This window comes from Tursiops truncatus, chromosome 10 (genome assembly GCF_011762595.2).
Source record: "Tursiops truncatus isolate mTurTru1 chromosome 10, mTurTru1.mat.Y, whole genome shotgun sequence".
In the NCBI taxonomy this organism is placed as follows: Eukaryota; Metazoa; Chordata; class Mammalia; order Artiodactyla; family Delphinidae; genus Tursiops; species Tursiops truncatus.
The window spans coordinates 31,698,149-31,720,784 of NC_047043.1; the positions used below are offsets into that span (position 1 = coordinate 31,698,149).

The following is a 22,636-nucleotide window of genomic DNA, read 5'->3' on the forward strand; positions in this document are numbered from 1 at the left end:
GCCATGGCTGCTGGGCCTGCGCGTCCGGAACCTGTGCTCCGCAACGGGAGAGGCCACAACAGTGAGAGGCCCGCGTACCGCAAAAAAAATTAAAAAAATAAAAATTAAAATTAAAATTAAAAAATTTTAAAAAATCGCGGGGTTTACTGGGTAATGTAGTCCTTGGTTGTCCGGGAAGAAGACGGTGGAGGCGGGGCAAGGGGCGGACTCTTCGTCCTCGCTCGCGTCAATCATGAGCGCGCGGCAGGGTTGGAGGACTAGGCACCCCGGCACGTCCTGCCGCGCCGGAAGTGAAGGTGCGAGTTTGGCAGCGGGCTCTGAGCGGGTAAGGCGCGCGGAAACGCCGGCGCCGAGAATCGGTGGGGCGGCTGGGGCCGCCGCAGCTGCGGCCGTTTGAAGGAAGCCTCTGGGACCCGAAGGGCGTTCGTCAGGCGGTACAGAGGGGAACCCCTTGGAGAGGAGAGAAGGGGGCGGGTACGCCTTGTCTAGGGGAGCTTATTTGGCGACCCGGAGTTCCTAAGTGGACTGGGGGGGAGGGGCGTCCTCGAAGGGATGTCTTTTGGGAGGTGGCATGGCCTCTGGCTGGGCTGTTAAGAATTGGCGGAGTAAGGCGGGTGGGCTTCCGTTGAAGATAAGTCGGCTTAAGAGGTGAAGGGCCCAGGAGAGGCTTGGATGGTGGGGAGGGGGGCAGGAAACGGGGCGTTTAAATGTTTCGTGACGTAGGAGACCACAAGGAGCTGGATGAGAGGCTGAAGGTGGACTTAATTTCATCTGATCACTATTCTCCTGCCGCCCTGTTCTTGCAGCCCCTGCCCGATGGCAGCAGTAGTTCTAGGGGGAGACACCATGGGTCCTGAACGTATCTTCCCCAATCAGACTGAGGAACTCGGGCCACACCAGGGCCCTACAGAAGGCACTGGGGATTGGAGCAGTGAGGAACCAGAGGAAGAGCAAGAGGAAACGGGGGCAGGACCAGCTGGCTACTCCTACCAGCCCCTGAATCAAGATCCTGAACAAGAGGAGGTGGAGCTGGCACCAGTGGGGGATGGAGAAGATGTAGTTGCTGATATCCAGGATCGGATCCAGGTATGGTGGAGGAGGCATTGTTCCTGAGCAGGTGAAGCTGGAGTCCTTGGACTGGCCCTGAACTGTCGTCTCTGGCTCTGCAGGCCCTGGGGCTTCATTTGCCAGACCCACCATTAGAAAGCGAGGATGAAGATGAGGAGGGAGCTATAGCATCGAGCAACCACAGCTCTATTCCTATGGACCCAGGTGAAAGAGCTCATTCTTTTATTCTGGAATAATAATGGAGGAAGGGAACTGGTTAGTGCCAGTAGAGGGAAGTCACAGGAACACCCTGTTCCTAAAACAAGTTTGTAATCTAAGGTTTTGCAGACTTCAGAATCCAGGTGAAATGCTATTCTTCTAGGCTGGGGGAGGATGGGCAGGCTTGCCTAGGAATAACAGGACAGATTCAGTGACCTCACTAGCCCAAAAGCTCTGGGTTAATTCAACGAACGGGGAGAGGAGCTGGTCTTACTGTTTCTACCCCCTAACTGGTCTGCCTGTGATTTCAGAACACGTGGAGCTGGTGAAAAGGACGATGGCTGGTGTAAGCCTACCTGCGCCAGGGGTTCCTGCCTGGGCTCGGGAGATATCAGATGCCCAGTGGGAAGATGTGGTACAGAAGGCCCTCCAAGCCCGGCAGGCTGCCCCTTCCTGGAAGTGATCACCCTGAGAGGTGCCTTATCTCCCTGCATTCCAGGCCAGAACCAGCACAGGACTGAACACATCCTGGTTGTAATGTCCATCTCCATCCTCCCCATCTCCCTTCCACGTCAAGGCAAATCAGACTTCTTCTCAGAGACCCACTTTATTCAGTTCTGTACATATGGGGACAACGGTCCAAGCCCAACCCACCTTAGCATGTATCACTCTGTGGGGAATAAAGCACCCTATGTACACAGCCAAAAGCTGCACTGCCTGTGCCCCTGGAACCCGGGTCCGGCCCCCCTCCCAGCCCTTCGCCCCTCCAAGGTTCCTGAAAGGGACAAGTGAGAGCCTGCCCAGCATCAGCACAAACAGGGAAATAAATAGGTGTTGGGGGGAGCCATGCTTAGGGCACTGCCCCCTGCTTCCTTCTTCCTAGCTTTGGGGACCAACAGCGCAGGAAAGCAGTCAGCCCCAGGATGGTCCCTTCCGTGTCAGTGATCCCAGGGCTGCTGCTCACCAAAGAGGGGGTACAGGGTAGGGTGTTTGTTCATCCCCTTCTCTTGGTCCATCTGGGCCCTATATTCATCACCTACTGTCCAAAGCCTATGCTTTTCTCCTTTTGCTCTCCTATGTTGTCTTGATCAGGCAGGGGTAAGAGGAAGTAATGCAGCCCCATCAGCCTGCACACTGCTGGGGCTGGGGGCCTATTTGTGCTGTTGGGGGTTGGCTCCCCTCCAGCTAATTCACTCCAGGGGCCAATGGGGTTTGATATAACTTTGGTGAGAATCATCTCCTGCTGCTCCCTATATGCCTGCAGGGGAGGGAGACAAGGAGGAGACACCTGGAGTTCAACTGGGGCTGCAGGGGAGAGGAGAGGAGCACGTTATTCCCGTGTGTATTTCTCAGAGCAGCCGCAGGCAGCTGTGGGATAAGGAGCAGGAGGGGGCCAGGCATCCCCAAGTTGTGTGAGCGCTGAGCATTGCCGCGCTCAGCCTGTCTGTACTAGCCGCGGGGAGGCATGAACACATTTCAGGGGAGAAGAGGGACCACTCTGCGGGTGTCCCCGCTTCAAGTGCCTCATCCCCCTCCCTAGAGCAGAGAGGCCCTGCCTTGCCCCAAGTCAGCCAGTGGGGAGCAGAAGGTGGAGGGCTGGGGCAGTGTCCCAGGGCTGAGTGGGCTGTGGCCCTGTGGTGGGAGGGTGAGGAGGTCAGAGCGCCTCCTGGCTGGCAGTTAGAAACTCTTCCGCCCGCTTGTGCGCCTCCAGTGCCTTGATGGTGTACACGTCCTGAGGCAGCTCTGACTTCCGCCGAAGCAGCACTTTCTCCTTCTTGATGTCCTTTAGCATCTGTGTGGGGATGTGCAGGAGGTGAGGAATGGTGACCAAGTCCCGAGAAATCCCACTGTTCCCTGCCCTGATTCCTTGGCTCTGCGGCTCTTGTCTCCTCTCCCTCCCCGGGCTGTCTTGTCTTTCTGCTCCCCGTGCCCTCCCACCTGCACGGCCTCTGTCTCCACCGTTCTCTTCAGAAGCTGGATGTCCTCTGCCGTGGGGGTCTCCGTCTCCATCGAGTACACAGGAGGCAGTGGTGGAGGCGCTCGGAACATGGGATACTGAGAGGAAAGGAGGCAGACAAGTGGCGAGAGCCACTTGGGAAGTATGGGGACCCTGTTTGCTTCCTGCCCCTCCTCAGACAAACCCTCCCCCAACCCAGGCTGGACCCCTCAGTTCAGGGCAAGGGCAGAAGCACCTCACCTGGGGGTTAAGGCGAGCCAGCTCCTCAATCCTTTGCCACATCTCTTCTCTCTCCTTCATTCGGAACCGGCCCCTGAGGGAACAAAGACAGGATTGGGGTGGGCTCGAGAGAGAAGCACAGGGGGCTGGTGTGGAAGAGGAACACCCCCAAGGAGAGAGAGACTCACTTCTGCTTCTCTGCCTTGTACTGTTGTGTACAGTCATCAAACAGCTTCTGATTCATCTCCATAAACAGCTTCAGGGCATTGTAGATCAGGCCATGGATTGTCCTGCCGCCAGGAAGAAAGACGACGTATAAGAGGCCAGAGCCTGCCCTCAGTGCCCGGACCTCAGTTTGCTCTCTCCCACAAGGTGTCTGTGCTAAGAGCTTTCTCATGTACTACTCCCATCCCACCAGCCTCTGTACAGTGTAAGCTCATCGCTCTGGCCAAATCATGTGACTTGAGATTGGCAGTTCAGGCCCTTTACAAATATGAGTCTGCCTGCCCATCCTTCCTGCACCCCGTGCTCCAAGAGCTCCCTTTTCCCCACTACCTCCTACTCTTCTAGCCCACACGAATGGCCTCCCAGCGCACAGCTTTAAACAGGAAAGCCTTTTAACAATACTGGGATTTAATACATACTAAGAGGATCACATCAGCTTCTCACAACATGGAATTACATCTCCAAAGCTGCAGAATATCTGACCTCAAGAAGAGATGCGACAGAGGCCACTGCTCTGCTGCTGGGTAGCACAGATCTCTCACGTGGGTATCTTTTCTCCCTGGTCAGTCCCTCAAGGCCCTATTAATATGCAGTGGGCACCAGCCCCGCTTGCTGAGGGACCAGATGAGACCACTGGCTCTTGAGTCCATCCACACCCTCCCACATCCCAAAACCAGATCCTCAGTGCCCAGTGCCACCCCAGTTCCCTACTTGTTCCAGTGGCTCTTGGAGTTCCTGTAGAGTGCAGGGAACATGATGGGAAGGACTCGGGCAGCATTGTCACTTATCAGGCTCATGATGTACTCATTGTTCCAGTAATAGAGGGCACGCTCTGCCACCTGGTGGGGACAGGCGAGACTCAGTGGGGACATGGCTCGCTATGCTGAAGACCCTCCTCAGTTTTCTGGGAGGCAGGGGCTGGGATGTTCTGGGTCTGGGTCTCACCTGGAAATGGGGGCTGGAGACACACTTGGCAAGCTGGCGGAAGAGTGGTTCCATCACTTTGCTGAACTCTGAAGGTTCAATGACATCCAGAATCTCCTCTAGCTCATTCAGGAACATCACCTCCTTGGGGCTGTGGGTCTTGGGCCAGAACTTGAGAAGGCCCACGATCACCTGCGAGAAGAGGAGGACACGGGAATAAAATTCTCACTCAACACCTGTCTGGGTCTCCAGGAAGCCACCCTGCCCTCTCCCCCCAACCCCGGTGGGCACAGCTTGGGTGGCCTCAGCTAAGTGCTCGTGTTTCTCCGGCTTGGATGCTTCCTAGGTGCACAAAGGTTTTACTTCTCCTTTAGAGAGGAAACCATGCCACCTGTCGGGTTACATCGCCCGTGAGTGCTTGCGGCACCGCTCGATAGCTGCTGCTGGCAAGTGCTGCTGACAGGGAGAGGTGGACCCTGGGGCCCAGCAGGGGAGTTACCGGCTCAGTGAGGCTGCTTTCCTTCTCCAGGAACTGTACCACGCAGTACGCCAGCTGCAGAAGGTTGAGACAGAAAGGAGGTGAGGTGCAGGGCTCAGAAGGTCACAGAGAGGTCGGTGACAGAAACCAGACCCCGGAACAGAAGGGGAGGCGTGGAGAGGAATTCTGCCCCTGCTCCCTCTGCCACCCCATCACGGCTGGAATGCTTCCCCTTCCCTCTTTTCTCTGCAGCCAGGGCCGGGGATCAGCAGGAGGAAGGCCGCTCACCTGAGGGTGGTAGACACTCAGAGACTTGACCTTGTGAAGGGGAAGCAGGACACGGATGAGGAACATCTTGTGCTCTTCTTTCAGGGGCAAGGCAAAGCCATTGATGATGCTGGGAGTTAAGGGAGGGTTGTCAGGACCAAAGGGCCAGGTCCAAGCTCAATGCATCAATCCTCCCGACCTCTTCTAGGCATGTGTGCCCCCGCCCCACCTCTCACCTGCCCAGGATCTCCAGGAGCTCGGCAATCCCATTGTGATGCTCCGTCTCATAGATGAACCTGAGGGAAGAACAAAGACTCTCTTGATAACCCCTGGTGCCCCTCCAGCATTCTGTGGAGTCCCACCTACCACCCTTCTCCCACCCCATCTTAGTGAGGGGCTTGCTTTGCTCCTGAGCCCAGGCTCCTGGCCTCACCTGTAGAAGATGTGGTTGATCTGCCTACGGATATAAGCCCGGAGCCCCAAAAACTTGCCATAGATGCGATGCAAGATGGTCTTGAGGAAGTCCCGCTCTCGAGGGTCCTCACTGTCAAACAGGTCCAGGAGCTGGGAGCAAGCGGGAGGAGAGGCGGCAGTGAGGCAGGAGCTGGGGAAAGCCAGGGCTGGGGTGACTTGGGTCCTGGCCAGAGGAAGCCCTCTGAAGAGGGTGCGTGGAGACAAGTCTCTGGGAAGAGCGATTCTATTGCACTGCTCTACCCCAGGTGATGTCTGGGAATACGTGCTGCATTCCCCATTGGGTGGGGCGGGGGGTAACAGTGTTGCTTTTTTGTTTCCTTCCATTATGCTGGAAGCTTCTTATGGACAGAGTAGGTTTGTTTAACCCCCATGGTCAATTTGCACCAGACACAGCTGAAACCCAATAGAGTACCTATATTCAGCAGAAGCAAAAAGAGCAGCTTGGACTGGAGTCAGGGGACGTGGGGCTAGAGTTCATGGACTGGAAGGAGGGGAAGGCAGGAACTTCAGGGACTCACAGCAAGGACAAACTTCTGGTCAATGTACTTCTTGGCTATGTTTGGCTGGAAATCGGGAGACTCAAGGAAACGTAAGAAAAACTCGTACACGAGCTGCGGGGGGAAAGGAGCATCACTTAGGGGCATTCCCCAAGGACTGGGAGAGCCCCCTTGCTGCAGGGCTCAGAGTGCCCCACTGCCCACAGCCACGCCCCTGCCCTCTTTGCTCTGGTACCTGGAGATGCGGCCAGGCGGCCTCCAGGGTGGGCTCATCTTCCTCAGGGTCAAACTCGGCCCCGGTGGGATTTGAGGAAGGTGGCAGCGTCCGGAAGAGGTTCACTGAAAACTGAGGGGTAGGGAGGGCCCAGGTGAGAGCTCTCTGGGCAGGTCTGGGCTTTTCCGGGGCCCCCGTCCCTGCCCGCTTTCCCCTTTCCCTGTGCCTACCATAGTGACGGCCTCAGGGTAAATGGCCTCGGTGACAACATCGCGGCTGTGGGTGATGTACTCCACCATTTCGTTGAGCCCCGCCCGCTTCACCTCCTTGAATTTGAGGTCACTGAGTGGGTCTGACACAAAGTCAAAGAGGACGCAGCACTGGCGTAGCTTCTGGATAAACAGCTCCTCCCGCTCCTGGGTTGGTGAGTCTAGGGGCGGATGGGCCATGGTCAGGTCTCCTCTGTGGTCCTTCACTGCTATGCCCTGCTCACCTCGCAGGGCGTTCCCCGATCCCTTCCTGCCACCATCCTGCTCCCCTGACGCCCACCCCCAGCCCCAGCGCAACTCCCCCTCACATTCTCTAGAGCTTCCACCCTCCCCCAAACACCCCCAAACCTCCATTCTGCCAACACCCACTGTCCCCTAGGTCTGATGCCACAGCCCTCTTGACCTTTCCCAAGTACCTTTCAGGGCAGGAAGCTTCTGCAGCTCCCGGTTCTTGCTGAGGTTGAAGCGGGAGGAGCTTTGCCGTCGCTCCTTCTTGACAATCTGGGGCCCCCCTGAGTACTTGATTTTGCTGAGCTGTGTGGGGGGCGGCGTGCTGTTGCTAGGACGCTTGTTGGATGATGGCGGCTGCGGTGGTGGCTGCGGTGGCGGCTGCGGCTGGGGCTGGGCCTGGTCAAACGAGCGAGTCACTGGAGTGCACTCGCCAAGCTGCGCTTCCCACCCCAGGCCTGGCCCACAGCCCAGCCCCGGGTCCGTTTATGCCTCTATGGGCCTGGGCAGCAAGCAGCTGCCTCCCGCCCCGAAGGAGCCAAGACCAGGGTCAGACATAACTGCGGGACGTGGCCCTGGAAGGGGGCGGTCTAGAAGGCGTGTCTCCCAAAGTGACGCCCGCTGCCTGTGCATCAAGAGCCTTCAAAACGCTCACTCCCGTTCCTGAACAGGCAAAGCTGATTGATGGACTGACAGTGACAGAAGTCAGACAAGTGGCTCTCCTGCCGGGGAGGGGGTGGCAGCGGTGTGGGTTGGGGAGATGCGGGTGGTGACCGAGAAGGGGCACGAGGACCTTTCTGACTAACGGAAACATTCCGTATCTTGAGTGAGTCTGGGAGGTGGTTCATAGCATAAACATATGTAAAAATGCATTGAGCAGTACAGCGAAGATTACTCTATTTTATCATTTACTGAACGTGTGATAGTCTTCAGTTAAAGAAACTCCTCCCCATATCTCAGCAGTTTAACTACTAGAAATATAGATTAAGCAAAATCCTAAATATAAAAAAGGCTTTGTGCAAAAACACTTTTTATGGTCTTATTTATAATGGCCAGTATATAAATACATGGAAATCATGGAGTTAAAATTATGTTTATGAAAACTATGTACTAAATGTAATGATACGTGATTCAGCTGTGAAAAATGCTTACACAGTCAGAGTAATTTACCCAAAACGGGTGATAAGTATTCTGAGAAGAGGGGAAAAGTCTGCATGGAGGTATAAGACACTCGGGCCTTAATTTTCCACGTTAGGAAGTCAAGAGATATCTAAAGCTCACAAAATAAAGGGAAAAAAAAAATCAGTAAAAGGATCTTATTTGGAGGTATAAAAGTCAACCTGCAAGGAAAGAGTTAGGAGGTGAATGTGGTTGCCACGAAACAACAGGAGAAGAGGGGCCGGCGACAGGGGCTGCCCTGCTCATTACAAGCCTGAGAGTATTATCTGACCTTCTGAACAATGCACCTATCACCACGCTGATAAAAATTAAAAACAAAACAAAAAGAGTAAAACTATGGAATGAGAGAAAATTGCTTCCTATATGCTAAGTTAAATAAGGATAATACAAACCTGTATATCAAAATGAGCTCACCCATATTAAAACATGCACAGAACCCAAAATCCAGTTAAGAAAAAGAAAGAACAAGTGCATGTGTTCATGACTATCTCCTGTAATGACAGAATGAGACATGACTTTTTCCTATTTCCCTAAATTTTTTACAAGCTGACACTGCTTTTATAATGGAGAAATAGGGAATGCCCTGGCAGTCCAGTGGTTAGGACTCTATGCTTCCACTGCACGGGGCCTGGGTTCGATCCCTGGTCAGGGAACTAAGATCCTGCAAGCCACACAGCACGGCCAAAAAAAAGGCAATATAATGGGAGAAATACAGCTAATTTCCAAAAGTTACTTCTTTACTTCCTCCCAGACACGGGTGTCAGAGCCCCACGAAGCCCATTTTCAGAAGCATACAAACAGGTGTTTGCAGGGCTGTCCACTCATAGGTACTGTCCAGGTAACCCCCTGCTGGGAGAGGGGAGAGGCTGAGCCACAGGACAGCCCTTCCCCCCAACCAGAGAAGAGACTGCAACAGGACCAGAGGAGTGAGGTCACGTCCAGCCGGGTCCCTACACCACAGGAAAACTGCCCTCCTGTGCTCACACCTGCCATCCCCGCCTCCTCTCCAGCCCGCTCCGTAAACTCTTACTTCATAAAATAAGAATGGGAGAATATGAAACTCTCTGGGATAAGGGGCAAGGAGGAAGACAAATGTTATGCTTTGTACGCTCTTGAATTTTTTATAGAAACAATTACGTCAAGCTTGTGACCTATCTGGGGGTCAGAGGCAGGAGAGGAGCGCTGGATCCAGCCCAGGGCAGGCCTTGGGTCCAGTGTAGCTCATTACCGCTTTGGCCATCTGGCCCTCTCCTCCTCCTGAAATGAGCCCCAGACACCAATTTGACTAGGGGAATGCAAAGAAGTGGGACAAGAGCAGTCATCACACACCTCCCTTGCTATGACTACACTCAACCAGTGTGATTTTTCTGGTTAGACAGTGCAAGGCACCCTGAAGTCTGGGGTCTCTCTTCCTGTATACGGAGGATGGATCACACCTTGGTAGAGGACGAAGGAGAGGGGCAAAAGGCCAGGGGGCCAGAGCCTGGTGTGCATCAGACTCTCCCCATTTCCCTGTCGCAGGAACAACCCAATCCTTACCAGTGGAGCTCAACAGTCAAGGGCACAGACTTGAGCCTGACTGCCTGGGTCTGACTACTGGCTCTGCCATTTATTAGCTGAGTAGCCTCCGGGAGGTCATATAGCCTCTCTGTGCCTCATCTGTAAAGTGGGGGTGGCAATAGTGCTACCTCACAGGGCTGTGATAAGGATTTAAATGAACAGTATATGGCACACAGAAGTGTCTTATAAGCAGTATCTTCTACTATTGTTGTTGTTATTATTATTATTTCCCATCCCTGGATTTTAGAAATACAGCCTGGAAATTCCTGAAAGTAGCACACCTCAAATGTTCCTTAGAGTTCATTATCCTTCTTGTTTTAAAATGGGGGAACCCAGGGAATTCCCTGGCAGTCCAGTGGTTAGGACTCCGTGCTTTCACTGCTGTGGGCCTGGGTTCAATCCCTGGGTGGGGAACTAAGATCTCACAAGCCACATAGCGTGGCCAAAAACATAATAAAATAAAATGGGAGAACCCAAGAAGGCATTGCATCTTTCAAGACCCACCTTCTTCCAAAAAGCCTTCTCCAATCACTCCAGGACTTGCATGTCCACCCTCCACCCTCAACCTTCTGACACTGCTTATCTGTTCCATTGGCTCTGGGATCATCCCCAGTGACACCTCTTGATCACTTTGCTCATGTGTCATCTCCCCACTAGAAAGCAAGTCCCTTTAAAGCCAGGACCCTGGTTTGTGCCCCTCTGGGTCTCCTCAGCACTGGCACTGACACCTAACAGGCATTCAGTGAATGACTGGTTATTTGATTGATGGGGGGACAGGGCGGGCGGGGGACACCAAGCCCAGGCCCATCTCCATAGGTCCCTCCTGTCCTGACCGGGGACCTTCAGAACAAAGCCCTGCACAGTGGTGGGAGCAGAGTGGGAAGGAGAAACATCAGAGATACTAGGCTGAGGGGCTCAGTGGCAACTGAGGAACAAGACTCGGGAAAAATATGTCTCTCTCCATCCTCCCAGATAAGATGCAGAAACCCTGCATCTCCATGAATCTCGCACTTAGGGGACATCCAGAGAAAGGAGGCCTTCTTCCCAAAAAGGGAAAAGCAAGACCTCAATTTTCTCTGCTAACGAGCAGAGGGTTGGACTAGATCAGTAGTCCAAACACTCTCCAAGTAAGGTGTTTTTGTTTTTGTTTTTGTTTTTGTTTTTTGCAGTACGCAGGCTTCTCACCGTTGTGGCCTCTCCCGTTGTGGAGCACAGGCTCCGGACGCGCAGCGGCCATGGCTCACGGGCCCAGCCGCTCTGTGGCATGTGGGATCTTCCCGGACCGAGGCACGAACCCGTGTCCCCTGCACCGGCAGGCGGACTCTCAACCACTGCGCCACCAGGGAAGCCCCCAAGTAAGGTTTTAAGAAAACAGAGATTGCATGGCTGAAAATCATAGTTTAAAAAGCCACCCAATGAGTTGATGCCTAAGGTCCCTTCCCCTTCAGGATGGCATTATTGAAGGCTGGGGTGGCCGGAGAGCAGCTGAGCCGGCTTAGTCTGCCCCGCCCCCAGCCCACTGGGCCACCCTGGTTTTATAAGGACCATTGGCTCCCAGGCCCCAGATACACGGAGCAGCTGAGAGACAGCTGGGCCGGCCAGCAAAGCCCTGGAAACATACTTGTCAGAAGGGAGTATAGGTGTGTGCCAGCAACTCACTTCACGTTCAACCCTTTCTCCTAAAAGCTCTAGCTTCCAACTTCTCCTTTGTTGACCTGGGCTGGAGATGAGAGGCAGCTGCATCCCCAGGAGAACCTTCTGCAGCCATCAGAGCATGGGTGGACACGGCCCAAAGGCAAGCTGGTGACCTGCCTGCTCCCACTTCTGAGACTCCACAGTGGCTGTCTCCTCTGCCTGAACAACCGTCTCCTCCCACTTCTAAACTTGCAACAGGATCCAAACGCCAAGAAGCCTTCCTAGATTCAGGCCTCCTGCAATCCAGTGGGGCTTTTTTTAAAAATATAAATTTATTTATTTATTTTTGGCTGCATTGGGTCTTAGCTGCTGCACGCAGGCTTTTCTCTAGTTGCGGTGAGTGGGGGCTGCTCTTCGTTGTGGCTCGTGGGCTCTAGAGCGCAAGCTCTGTAATTGTGGCGCACGGGCTTAGTTGCTCCGCCACATGTGGGATCTTCCCGGACCAGGGCTCGAACCCGTGTCCCCTGCACTGGCGGGCGGATTCTCAACCACTGCGCCACCAGGGAAGCCCCTCCAGTGGGGCTTTGAATTTATACACCACCCTCACACTCAGGAGACTGCAACTATACTTGCCCACTCTGAACCAATTCCATTCCAACCTGACCCTAACACAGACACCTGTAATCATTAAACCCATATATTTAAACATAAAGTAGGACATAGAAATATAAGTTAAGCACTATAGAAGGTACTGTAGTAGAAAGACGAAAGATAAAATTATCAGTGAAAAACGCAAAGATTAATGTTATAGCTTTTGCATAATGAATTAACTAGCTGAGTGAAGATCATTTTAGTTTCAAACCCTGAAAATCAGAGAGGCATTCTCTCCTATATTGACACCTAGAGCACTGTTGGGTTGGCCAAAGAGTTCGTTTGGGTTTTTCGTAACAGCTTACAAAAAAACCAGATGAACTTTTTGGCCAACCCCATACCCATTCTTTTTTTGTTGTTTGTTTGTTTGTTTGTTTTGTTTTTTTCAGTACACGGGCCTCTCACTGTTGTGGTCTCTCCCGTTGCGGAGCACAGGCTCCGGACGCGCTGGCTCAGCGGCCATGGCTCACGGGCCCAGCCGCTCTGCGGCATGTGGGATCTTCCCGGACCGGGGCACGAACCCGTGTCCCCTGCATCGGCAGGCGGACTCTCAACCACTGCGCCACCAGGGAAGCCCCCCATACCCATTCTTAATTCATTTATTCAATAAACATCATGCTACGCATTAGAGATTAAAAAGGGAATAAGACATGGCCCTTGCCCTCGAAGAGCTCAAAGTCCAGTGGGCAAGACACGAAAGCAGCCATTAGTACAGGGCAACGCAAAACCAGAGCGCCGCAAGAGATTCAGGAACTCAGAGGGCTGAGTGACAAACTCTGCCTGAAGAATCAGGGAAGCCCTCCCTGAAGAGGTGACTTTTGATTTGTCTCTTAAAGGATAAACACGAGTTTAGGCAAAGAATGAAAAGAGAGAGATAAAGCAGTCCAGGCCAATGGGATGACACCAATAAGAGCCCTGAGCCACAAAAGGCTTGTCGGGTTGGAAGATGGAAAGTCCAGAGGGGCTGGAAGAACAGGGCAGGGCCAGCCCAGGAGGCCTGAGGCTGCATATTTGAATTTGTGAGCAATGAGATGCCAAGAGGGGCTTTTAAGTAAAGGACTGATAGGACCAAAAATGTTTTTAGGGTAACAACTCTGGCTACAGTGATGTCAGGCTGAAGTGGGGGAGACCAGGATCGTTTCTTCCTCCCTCTGTCCCTGTTCCCAGAACTCAGGACAGGGCACAGCACACAGAAAAGTCCACAGCACTGAAATGCTTTTTCCAAAGACAGGCCAGGAAAGACCCTTGCCTTGTAGCAGAGTCTGACCTAATCTCTCAAGGCTCCTTTCCATTCTAAGACTCTTCTAGAATCTTAGAACCAGTCTATTAGGTCATTAAGAACACGGGAGGACTGGCCACAGACCTGCGCTGAATTCCAGCTCTGCTGTTTTACTGCTGAGTAAAAGCTACTTAACATCACTAAGCCTCAGTTTCCTCTGTAAAATGGGGCTGATGATGATAACAGATGACCTCAGGGACTGCTGTAGAGATTAAATGAGAAGATTATAAGATTAAATGCATGCGTACTTAGCACAGTGCCTGGGACAGACTGTACTGGGTTGAACAGTGTCCCCCCAAAATTCACATCAACCCAACATCTATGAATGTGATCGTATCTGGAAACAGGGTCTTTGCAGATGTAATCAAATTAAAATGAGGTCATACTGGATTAGGGTGGGGCCTAAATCCAACATGACTGGTGTTCTTATAAGAAGAGGGAAATTTGGACACAGAGACAGAGGCACAGGGGAGAACGCTGAGCGAAGACGGAGGCAGAGATTGGAACGATGGTTCTACAAGCCAAGGAGCAGATCGCAGAAAGCCACCGAAGCTGGGAGAGAGGCGTGGAAGAGATTCTTCCCTAGAACCTCAGAGGAACATGGCCTGCTGACACCTTGATTTCAGACTTCTGACCTCCACAGCTATGAGAGAATAAATTTCTGGTATTTTAAGCCACCCAATTCATGGTAATTGCTTATGGCTGTCCTAGGAAACTAATACACAAGTAACTGCTCAATAAAATAAATGTTGGCTGCTATAAATTATTAAGATCAGTTGGAAAGACTGGCAAATGCTTGACACGGGGTAAGTTTGGCTGTAAGAACCCAAAATTCTTGACTAGAAAAAGGGCAAGGGAGGGATTTCCTTGGCAGTCCAGTGGTTAAGACTTTGCCTTCCAATGCAGGGGGTGCAAGTTCGATCCCTGGTCGGGAGCTAAGATCCCACATGCTTCGCAGCCAAAAAAAAAACAAAACATAAAACAGAAGCAATATTGTAACAAATTCAATAAAGACTTTAAAAATGGTCCACATCAAAAAAAAAAAAAAAGAAAAAGAAAGAAAAAGGGCAAGAGAAGGACTGTGACAAACAGCTTTTGATGACCTGGGCCTCACAGCCTGGCCCCCAACTATTCCATGTCCCACTGCCTGGGGCCACCTGGGTGCATTTCTGCAAAATCATGGAGAATTCCTGCAGCTGCCTCAGACAGGTGAGCCCTGAGCGGCATTTCATAAAACAGAGCCCAAGGTGAACACGACACTCTCCTCTTCCAGAGGGCGGTGGAGAAATCACAGCAGCTGGTCTCAGCTTATTTCTTAAGCTGCTTGAGCCTTCGTTTTCCTACCTATGAAAAGAGAGGTTCCTTCCAGGTCTAATTTGAAGTTGGTTTGTTTGCTCATCCATTCACTAATGCATTCAAATGCAGGTGCTTCCGGTGGGCCAGGCCCTTCGGTGTGAGCGAGAGCCTCTCAGGAGCTAAGTGTTAACACAGGAGACAACTGACACACAATGAATTCCCACGGAATTGTTTCATTACAGCTGTGGTTAAGCACTGCCATGGAGTGATGCTGGGTACCAGGGGCCCTGACCGCGTCCTGGGCATGGGGATGGGGGCAGGTGGTCAAGGAGGGCTACTTCCAGGAAATGACAGCCAATCTGTCTAGTAACTGAATGAGCAGGAGGGAGTCAGGCAGAAGGCAGGAGTGGCCCCCCAAGCTATTCCTTTCTGTGCCTTTAAATCCTGTTTCCAAGTCTCTTGCTTTGAGTATCAGTTGCCGGCTCCCGCCACCTTCCCTGTGGGTCCCACACATGTCATGGCTCCTGAAGGGGAGACTGAGCCCAGAGGGTGTGCCCTCCAGAAGCATCTCCTGGTGATCTCCTGTGAACCAAGGGCGTCAGCACACAGGTGTGGGGAAGAAGCAAGCGCCTTCCCTCAGAGTTCACAGCCTGGGGGAGAGAAACACATCCGGGAACCAACAGTGCCAGGACTGAGTGACAAGGACTGGCCTAGAGACATGTTCAGATGCCAGTGTATGTGCAGAGGAAGGAGGAATTTCTCTTCTGTGGTCCTCAACTCTCACGTCTGTAAGATGGAGAAAACCTACCCTGCTTCCTCCCATCACTCAAGTGAGGGTAAAATGATGGTCGCAGGTGTGAAAAGTGCTTGGCTCTCTTTGGAGGTGACAGGGACCAGAAGTATCCAGAAAAATCCAAATCCAGAGTTAACCCCAACCAAACACTTTTCAATCGATCTCCTCTCCATGACCTGCCCCCAATCCACAAGACCTGCTCAGAATTAGACAGCTCCATTTCCTGTTCACCTCCATCCCTCTGAACAGTTTAGCACAGGAGGGAGGAAGCGCAGAAAGCAAGGATCACCAGCTTCTGGGTAACACAGGCGCTCGCTCAGTGTGCTCCCAGGACCCTTCAGCATCCAAGCATCCCACTGAGCACACGCCCAAGCTTCCATGGACACACTCTGGACTTCCTTAAGTCCCTCCACCCCCGTGTGCTCTCTGCTTGCCATTTATTGCTTTACAGCCCTAGATTGCCAAGCTGCGCTGACCTCTGCTCATGCCTGTCCTTCAGCAGCTCCCGTCTGATCGGGACCAAGAGAGGTGCGCCCAGCCCTGCCCGACTCAAGGGCATCAGCCACTCCCCACCCCTGCCCCACCCAGAGCTACACTGAAGTCACCCCACTGAGCACCCATGTGCACCCGTGTACTTTTCCCTCCTCCCCAGGACTCAATGCCCCTAGCTTCTTGCCCTAAGAGAAAAGGAATTCTCAACACTTTAGTAGACAGAGAATTGACTTTCACAGGAATCCCTGCGGAATCGGAAAAACTGGAGGGCTTATTTGGTTCATAGCTGCCAAAGGGAAAGCCTGCCTGAGGGCAGCCTGGATGGGCTGTCCAGGCCCCTCCCTGGCTATGAAAGTATCCTTCCCTTCTGTCCCAATAATCTCCGGGCCCCTGAGATCCCCCACCCCACTGGCCATCAAGCAGGTGGAACTGGCGCCTGCACCGTAACTAGGGCTATGCCCACGTTCATTACCTCCTCAGCGCTCTCGCCGCCACCATCCTTGCTCGAGCTGCTGGGCTTCGCCGCGCCTTTGGCAAGCTTGGGGGGCTCCTGAAGGGAGAAGACGGAGGTAGAGTTAACAGACGCCAAGGAAGGGAGAGGCCTCATCCTCATCCCTCAGGTCTCTGTTGTAATTCTCCTCCGTCCAATTGAATCAATCAGTCAATCAGCACCACTGAGCACCTACCTTAAACCTGGGGCGGTGGGGTGGCAGGTTGGGGTACACAAAGGGAGATTCAGTCCCTCAAAGGCACCAACGAGTTCAGAATCTGGTTAGGAAGACAACTCTAACACACAATAATCCAGCATGACCATGCTCCTTCACCTCACAAGGCTGTTGTATGCGTTAGGGCCTCGGTCAAGTAAGAACCAGGGTGACGAGGCTCAAGGGAGAAGCAGCATGGAAGAAGCTGCTCAGACTGGCTTCTGGTTGAAGCGGGCAGAGGGGGCCTGAGGCTCTCATGCTGGAGGGAAGGGAGTCACCACTCTACCCTCGAGGCCATCTGGAAAGACCTGGAAGCCTTTTTAGGATATCACAAACAGCACCCAGACTAGAAACTGCTACTGGCATAATCAGTGGGGCCCAGGGATGCTAACAGGTATAGGAATCGTCCCAAGAACGCCTCGGTAGACAAGCACAAGGACAGGGATGGCGACAAGGCCCAGAATTGCTATAAAGAATGAGCACTAGTCCAAAGTCTCCCTTGGGAACCTAGCTGCTGGCTCAGAGCCCTGGCCTGCCCAGCATCTCTTCCTATGCTTTGGGCCAAAAAAAAGCAACTGCCCAGGGACAGGATGAGGAAAATGTGAAAAAGACTTGGGGATTTAGGTCTGACTGCAAGCTCAACACAAATCATCCATGTGCTGTGGCTGCCACGGCAGCTCATGTGACCTGCCATCCAGTTAACAGACCTGTGCAGAGTGCCTGGCACCAGGGGACGTGGAAGCGCCCCGTCCTTGGCACTGATGGGGCCATTCTGGAGGATCTGGTTCAGTCGAGAGCATCACACTTTGGGAGGGACAAAGACAAATGCTAGGTTTTCTTCGGGGAATATATAACCCATAGAGGGAGTAGATTCAAAAGCAGGTCCTGAGAGCCACAGCTGCAGGAACTGGGATAGTTAACAATGGAAGGGAGGAGTCATGGCGGGTGGGGGAGCAAGAGGGATCTTTACGAATAAATGAAGGGCTGCCATGTGGACTAAAGACGCAACTTGTTCTATGTGGATCCAGAGGCCCAAGAGCCACGGGCAGAAGTGGCAGGAAGACAGGCTGAGGCTCCAAAGAAGGAAGACTTTTCTCCTGGAGCAGCTGCACAGAAACCAGCTGCCTAGTGAGGCTGTAAGCTCCCCAACCCAAGAGCATTCAAGCAGAGGTGCATTCATGCCTCCTCCAAGGCATGATGCAAAAGGGTCCCGAGCCTTAAATGCAGATCGGATCGGAGGACCTTGGAAATCACTTCTAGCTCTGAGATTCTGCCACTTGATAGCACCTGAGCCCCTTCAGTGAGAAGTGTTAAATCCAGTGATTATACCCATGGGGGCAAAAGGATTTCAGGGAGAAGAGAGCTCTGCGTAGGCTGGAGCAGGGGGAAGGCTTCGTGGGGGTGGGGAGGCAGGAAGCCGTTCCCAGGTGTGGAGCAGCTCCAGGCAGTCATAGCAGTGGGAAGGAGCCCTGTGCTCTGGGTGGCTAGGCACTCTCCCAGGGCCCACTGACCAGGCGGGGCACACTCACCCCTTGCCGAGGGGCCAGCGAGTGGTGCAGAGTGTGGGGTGGAGAGGAAAAGGATGAGCGGGGGTGCAGGCAGGACGCAACACTGAGGTGGCCGTCTGCACATACCCCAGACGTGGGCCTCTCGGACAAAGCTGGCCCATCTGCACCCACGTCTCACCTCTCTCCTTGATCGTGAGCTCCTTGTTCCTTTTTGTACCCCTCCACCCACCCTGCAGCACTCAGACATATCTCCCAGGCAATGTGCAGAAGAAAGATCCCGGCTGCCTGGGGGGTGGTGTTGGGGGGTGGGCATGGGAACCAGGCCACCACCCTTGCTCCCTGGCTCCCGCAGAGCAGGTGAAATGCACACACTTCAGCCCAGCCCAGCTGTCCAGTGTTGCATGGCAATGTGGTTTAGAGCCAGCCCTGTGTTCCTGGCCCAGCTCTTACTGGCTATACAATCATGGGCAAGTTAACTAGCCTCGCTGAGCCTGTTTCCTCACCTATTAAGTGCTGACAATCAAAGTACCTAATTCCCTTTATTTTTTTTTAATTTTTAAATTTTAAATTTTTTTCTTTTTTGTCTGTGCCGCACAGCATGCAGGATCTTAGTTCCCCGACCAGGGATCGAACCTGTGCCACCTGCAGTGGAAGCACGGGACGACTGGACCGCCAGGGAAGTACCCCTAATTCCCTTTAGCACAGTGTCTGGCACATGAAAAATGAAATGTTAATCAATGTTATTACTATTATTATGAACAAGAAGAGTGTGGGAGGGCGCAGAGGCACGCCACCATCCAGAACCTAAAAGAGAGAAGTCTTAGATCAGAACATGAGGGAAGAGGAAGGATGAAAATCTCCCCAAGGATTGACTCAGCACTCATCCATTGAGCACCTACTGTGTACAAGGAGATGCCAAACCAAAATGGAACTTAGTTATTATCTCAAGGGGGAAGAAAAGACTTGTCTACAATTAATTCCAGTCCAAGGGAACACAAAAGGGCCATAAGTGACCTACCGAGTACTCTGCAAATCCAGGGGAGGAGGGAGAGCTCACGCCCAACTAAGGGTTCAGGATGGGCTTCAGGGAGGAGGCCATGAGGTTAGGCCAGGCATGGGACCAGCAGAGATGAAGGAGAAAGGGGAGAGGTGATGGATGAGCAATACAGACCCTCCATCCCCACCTCCTCTCTGCCCCCACCCCTTTTAGGCAAACCCCAGTGACATCGTCAGGACTTGTCCACCACTGAAGGAGGCCAAATGCAACTAGAAATCAAAAGTGGAAAGTTAAACCTTAAAGGGGATCAGAGATGCCTGGCCCCATGCAAACCAATCCTTCTCATACTCTTTCCCAACCAAACACTTAACACCTGTGGTCCTAGCAAGTCTTAAGAATTTTTCTTCTTCTTCTCAGTCCTCTAGTAGATTAAGGCTTTCTGTGGATGGGACAGTATCTGTTCCATCAGACTAACAACTACAGATCAGTGAGGACCTCACCAGCTTCCCCTGAACTGCCTTGCTCTCCACACTCTTTGTAGGAGCCCTTCAGCCCCTGGTGTGGCTGACTTTTGTGTGCATCACCTACCGCTAAGCTGCCCAAACCACCTCAGCATGCCTGCTCCCCAAAGACACAGGGCCTGGGTGGGGCACCCAAACCTGCCCAGCTCAGCACCCAAGGAGGTTCAGTGCCTGCTATACCACCACCAACTCAACACTCAGAATCTCAGGCCCTGAGAGGTTATGGGGACAATCCAGAAGCAGAGCTGCCTGGCAAATCTCCAACAGCCCCAGGATAGGGAGTTTAACTGATAAGGTCAGAGATGGCAGCCCAGCAACCCAGCCAATCAGAGGGCAAATGAAAGCAAGACACCTCTGGGGTCATAAAGTGGGTGAGCAGAACACCAGGCCAGAGCTAGCGCCCATCATGAAGGACCAGCCCCAGGAAAGAAGAAGCTGGGGGAGGCTGGAACTGGTATCCTAGCATCCTCTGTGTGAGTCTGTACCTCAAAGGAACCACACCTCTGAGTCAGACATCAGCAACAGCAGGAAACAGAGGGTAGGGAAAGACAGGGATGAAGAAGAGGAGAAGGCAGTTCGGAGGTAGAAGAGGAAGGCGAAAGAAGGCAGCATCAAGAAACAGTCTGTGTCAAGACAGCAAGACAAAGGCAAGGGTGTCCAGGGGTGGCTGCCCTGTGGAGTAAGAAGGATAGCTAATCTGATAGTGAGGGCAGATTCCCAATTTGAGGACAGTGTGGCCCAGGAAAAGCAGAAACCCAGCACTGGTACAAAAAAGGAAAAATGCAAAGGTTATCTTCAATTAGGAATAAGGGGAGTAGCCTGTCCAGATTAGGAAAGGTGACTGGTTGAGGATGAACCTGGGAGTGGGTTGATGCCTGTTAGAGGGGCTTTGGAACAGAGGAGGCCTTTAAGTCAGGAGACCTGATATTACAGCTGGGCCTCCAGCAGGCTGTGTGACCTTGGCCAAGTCCCTTTCCCTGTCCCCCTGTCGGGGCTTCAGTCTCCTCCTCTGTATCACTAGGGATTGCACTGAATGCGCTCAGACACCCTGACGTTCCGAGGTTCCATCGGCAGAAGGAAGGGCTCAGTCCTGGTTTACAAGTTTGTGTGTGAAGGAAGAACTAGAGGGAGGGGCCTAGGCCAGATTCGGTGGAGGAGAGAGAAAGCAGAGCCGTTCTAGGTCAAGGAGCCTGGCAAGGAGGGAGAAGGGGCTGTAGGGGACGGTGGAGAAGGCAGGCCCAGGCCCAGGCCCAGGCGGGTGGGAAGAGGAGGGAAGAGAAGGGGCTGCGCGAGGTTGGAGAGGGGGCTTAGTTCTGGAGGGAGGTGCAATCTCAGATAAGCGGCTGTCCCAAACGGCAAACGGGTGGGGGATGGGGAGGTGATGGGGAGGGGATGGGGGCAGAAAAGGCAAGGGAGTAACCTGGGAGTGGGGCAGGATCTGGAGGGAGGAGGTTACCCTGGGCCGGGGGTCGGTGGAGGGAGGTGCATGTCGGGGGACTCTACCCCGGACAAGGGAGGGAGCTTTCTCAGCTGCGGCACAGGCTGGGGGTGCGACCAGCAGCCGGGGCGGAGGGCCGGCCCCGGGAGTCCTGCGGGGGCCGGACGGGAGGGTCAGTCTGGGGCTGTCCCGGGCCTGGCTCGGGCCCCTCCCAGAGCTCCGCACAGGCCCCGAGGCGGAGGCGTGGGGAAAAGGGCCACGCTTACCTTCTCCTTCTTCAGTTTATAGGGCATCTCGGCCCGTCCGGACCCGGTCCGGCTCTTGCGGCCCCGCTCCGGCTCCGGCTTTGCTCGGCCGCGCTCGGCCCGCTCGGCTTCTCTTCGCCACCGCCTGCGCGCTGCGCCCCGGGTCGAGCGGTGTCTGTGTCTCCAATTGGCCCGAACTCTTACAAACCTGCCTGACAACCAGGCGCCGCCTTCTCCGATTGGTCATTGGAACCAAGCGGCTTCCTTTTTTTCTCATTGGAAAGGAAGAGTACAAACCGCCAGGGTTCGGCTCCCAGAATTGGCTGAAGTAGGAGGTCCCGCCCTAAAGGGGGTCGAGCTTAGCGTGAGAGGCGCGGGTCAGGGGATGCCCGGGCTTTGCACCCAGTGCTGCACTTCGGCATCTGGTGTGCCTCAGCTTCGGCCGTCCTTCGCGGCCCGTTCAATTCTAAAGTGGTTCTCACTCTTTCCCCACTGCGATTCCGCCCAGTCCGAATTGAAGGAAAGAAGCCCTAAAATGAAGGGTGCCTTTTTTCGTCAGGGTAACGTAACACTAATTGCCTACGCAAAATCGGTGGAGAGAGCTACCAGGAGCCCTCGAGGGCATCCTTTCCAAGACAAGGCTTGAGGAGGATCAAAGGGGAAGCCTGGCAGGCCGGAACCGGGGTGAAATGAGATGAGAATCTAGGGTTTGTTGCAACTTTGGGAAGAGGATCCCCGTTCCTACTGCATATGCTCTAGGGTTGGGGAACCGGCTAGACCTGAGCACTTGGGAACGCAGTGGAAATGCTACCTCATTGTTGAGTGTCTTGGAAATACATCCCTTACTTCCCACCCTGCCAAAGCCAGTGTCCTAATGCATAAGATTAGTTCCTGCCCTCAAGGAGTTAAGAGTCTGGTGAAGTTAACAGCCGTGTATAAATAGATGATTAAGAAACAATGTAGTAGGGCTTCCCTGGTGGCGCAGTGGTTAAGAATCCACCTGCCAATGCAGGGGACACGGGTTAGAGCTCTGGTCCAGGAAGATTTCACGTGCTGTGGAGCAGCTAAGCCCATGGGCCACAACTACTGAGGCTGCGCTCTAGAGCCCATGCTCTGCAGCAAGAGAAGCCACGGCAATGAGAAGCCCGCGCACTGCAACGAAGAGTAGCCCCCCTTCTCCGAAAGCCCGCCAGCAGCAACAAAGACCCAACGCAAACAAAAATAAATAAAATAAATTTATTTTTAAAAAGATACAATGTACTAAATTACACAAACCTAGAGGTGGCTGGAGGAATATGTTTCAGAAAGTCAACTCCAGTA

General features: G+C 53.3%; 2 protein-coding genes across 4 annotated transcripts; one reads left to right on the top strand and one right to left on the bottom strand.

The window, feature by feature from the left end:
* Positions 1–205: 205 nt before the first annotated feature.
* MEA1 (male-enhanced antigen 1) lies at positions 206–1,973 on the top strand. 3 transcript variants are annotated; one of them, XM_004323351.4, is made up of 4 exons: positions 206–325; positions 807–1,086; positions 1,170–1,272; positions 1,578–1,973. In XM_004323351.4, the coding sequence occupies exons 2-4, from the start codon at positions 817–819 to the stop codon at positions 1,727–1,729; spliced, it is 525 nt and encodes a 174-aa protein (XP_004323399.3). In that variant the 5' UTR covers positions 206–325; positions 807–816; the 3' UTR covers positions 1,730–1,973. The 3 variants fall into 3 exon arrangements, with proteins under 3 accessions (XP_004323399.3, XP_019805342.2, XP_019805341.2); XM_019949783.3 differs by having other exon boundaries at positions 297–434; XM_019949782.3 differs by lacking the exon at positions 206–325 and adding an exon at positions 349–474.
* On the bottom strand, positions 1,855–21,489 carry PPP2R5D (protein phosphatase 2 regulatory subunit B'delta). The gene is made up of 16 exons (XM_004323345.4): positions 21,338–21,489; positions 16,376–16,453; positions 7,207–7,417; positions 6,752–6,951; positions 6,543–6,653; positions 6,329–6,421; positions 5,770–5,900; positions 5,573–5,632; positions 5,358–5,466; positions 5,091–5,144; positions 4,613–4,783; positions 4,379–4,506; positions 3,631–3,732; positions 3,464–3,536; positions 3,205–3,321; positions 1,855–3,058 (listed from the first exon to the last, which is right to left on the bottom strand). Exons 1-16 carry the CDS (start codon positions 21,362–21,364, stop codon positions 2,921–2,923), a joined length of 1,803 nt encoding a protein of 600 aa, XP_004323393.3. The 5' UTR covers positions 21,365–21,489; the 3' UTR covers positions 1,855–2,920.
* Positions 21,490–22,636: the final 1,147 nt, after the last annotated feature.

Bases quoted from the DNA above. Each gene is read 5' to 3' on its own strand.
- MEA1 (XM_004323351.4), top strand. From the start codon at position 817: ATGGCAGCAGTAGTTCTAGGGGGAGACACCATGGGTCCTGAACGTATC. The intron at 1,087-1,169 runs GTATGGTGGAGG...CTGGCTCTGCAG, and splicing joins ATATCCAGGATCGGATCCAG to GCCCTGGGGCTTCATTTGCC. The intron at 1,273-1,577 runs GTGAAAGAGCTC...CTGTGATTTCAG, and splicing joins CTCTATTCCTATGGACCCAG to AACACGTGGAGCTGGTGAAA.
- PPP2R5D (XM_004323345.4), bottom strand. From the start codon at position 21,364: ATGCCCTATAAACTGAAGAAGGAGAAG. The intron at 16,454-21,337 runs GTAAGCGTGGCC...TTCTCCCTTCAG, and splicing joins ATAAACTGAAGAAGGAGAAG to GAGCCCCCCAAGCTTGCCAA. The intron at 5,145-5,357 runs GTGAGCGGCCTT...AACCTTCTGCAG, and splicing joins TGAGTGTCTACCACCCTCAG to CTGGCGTACTGCGTGGTACA.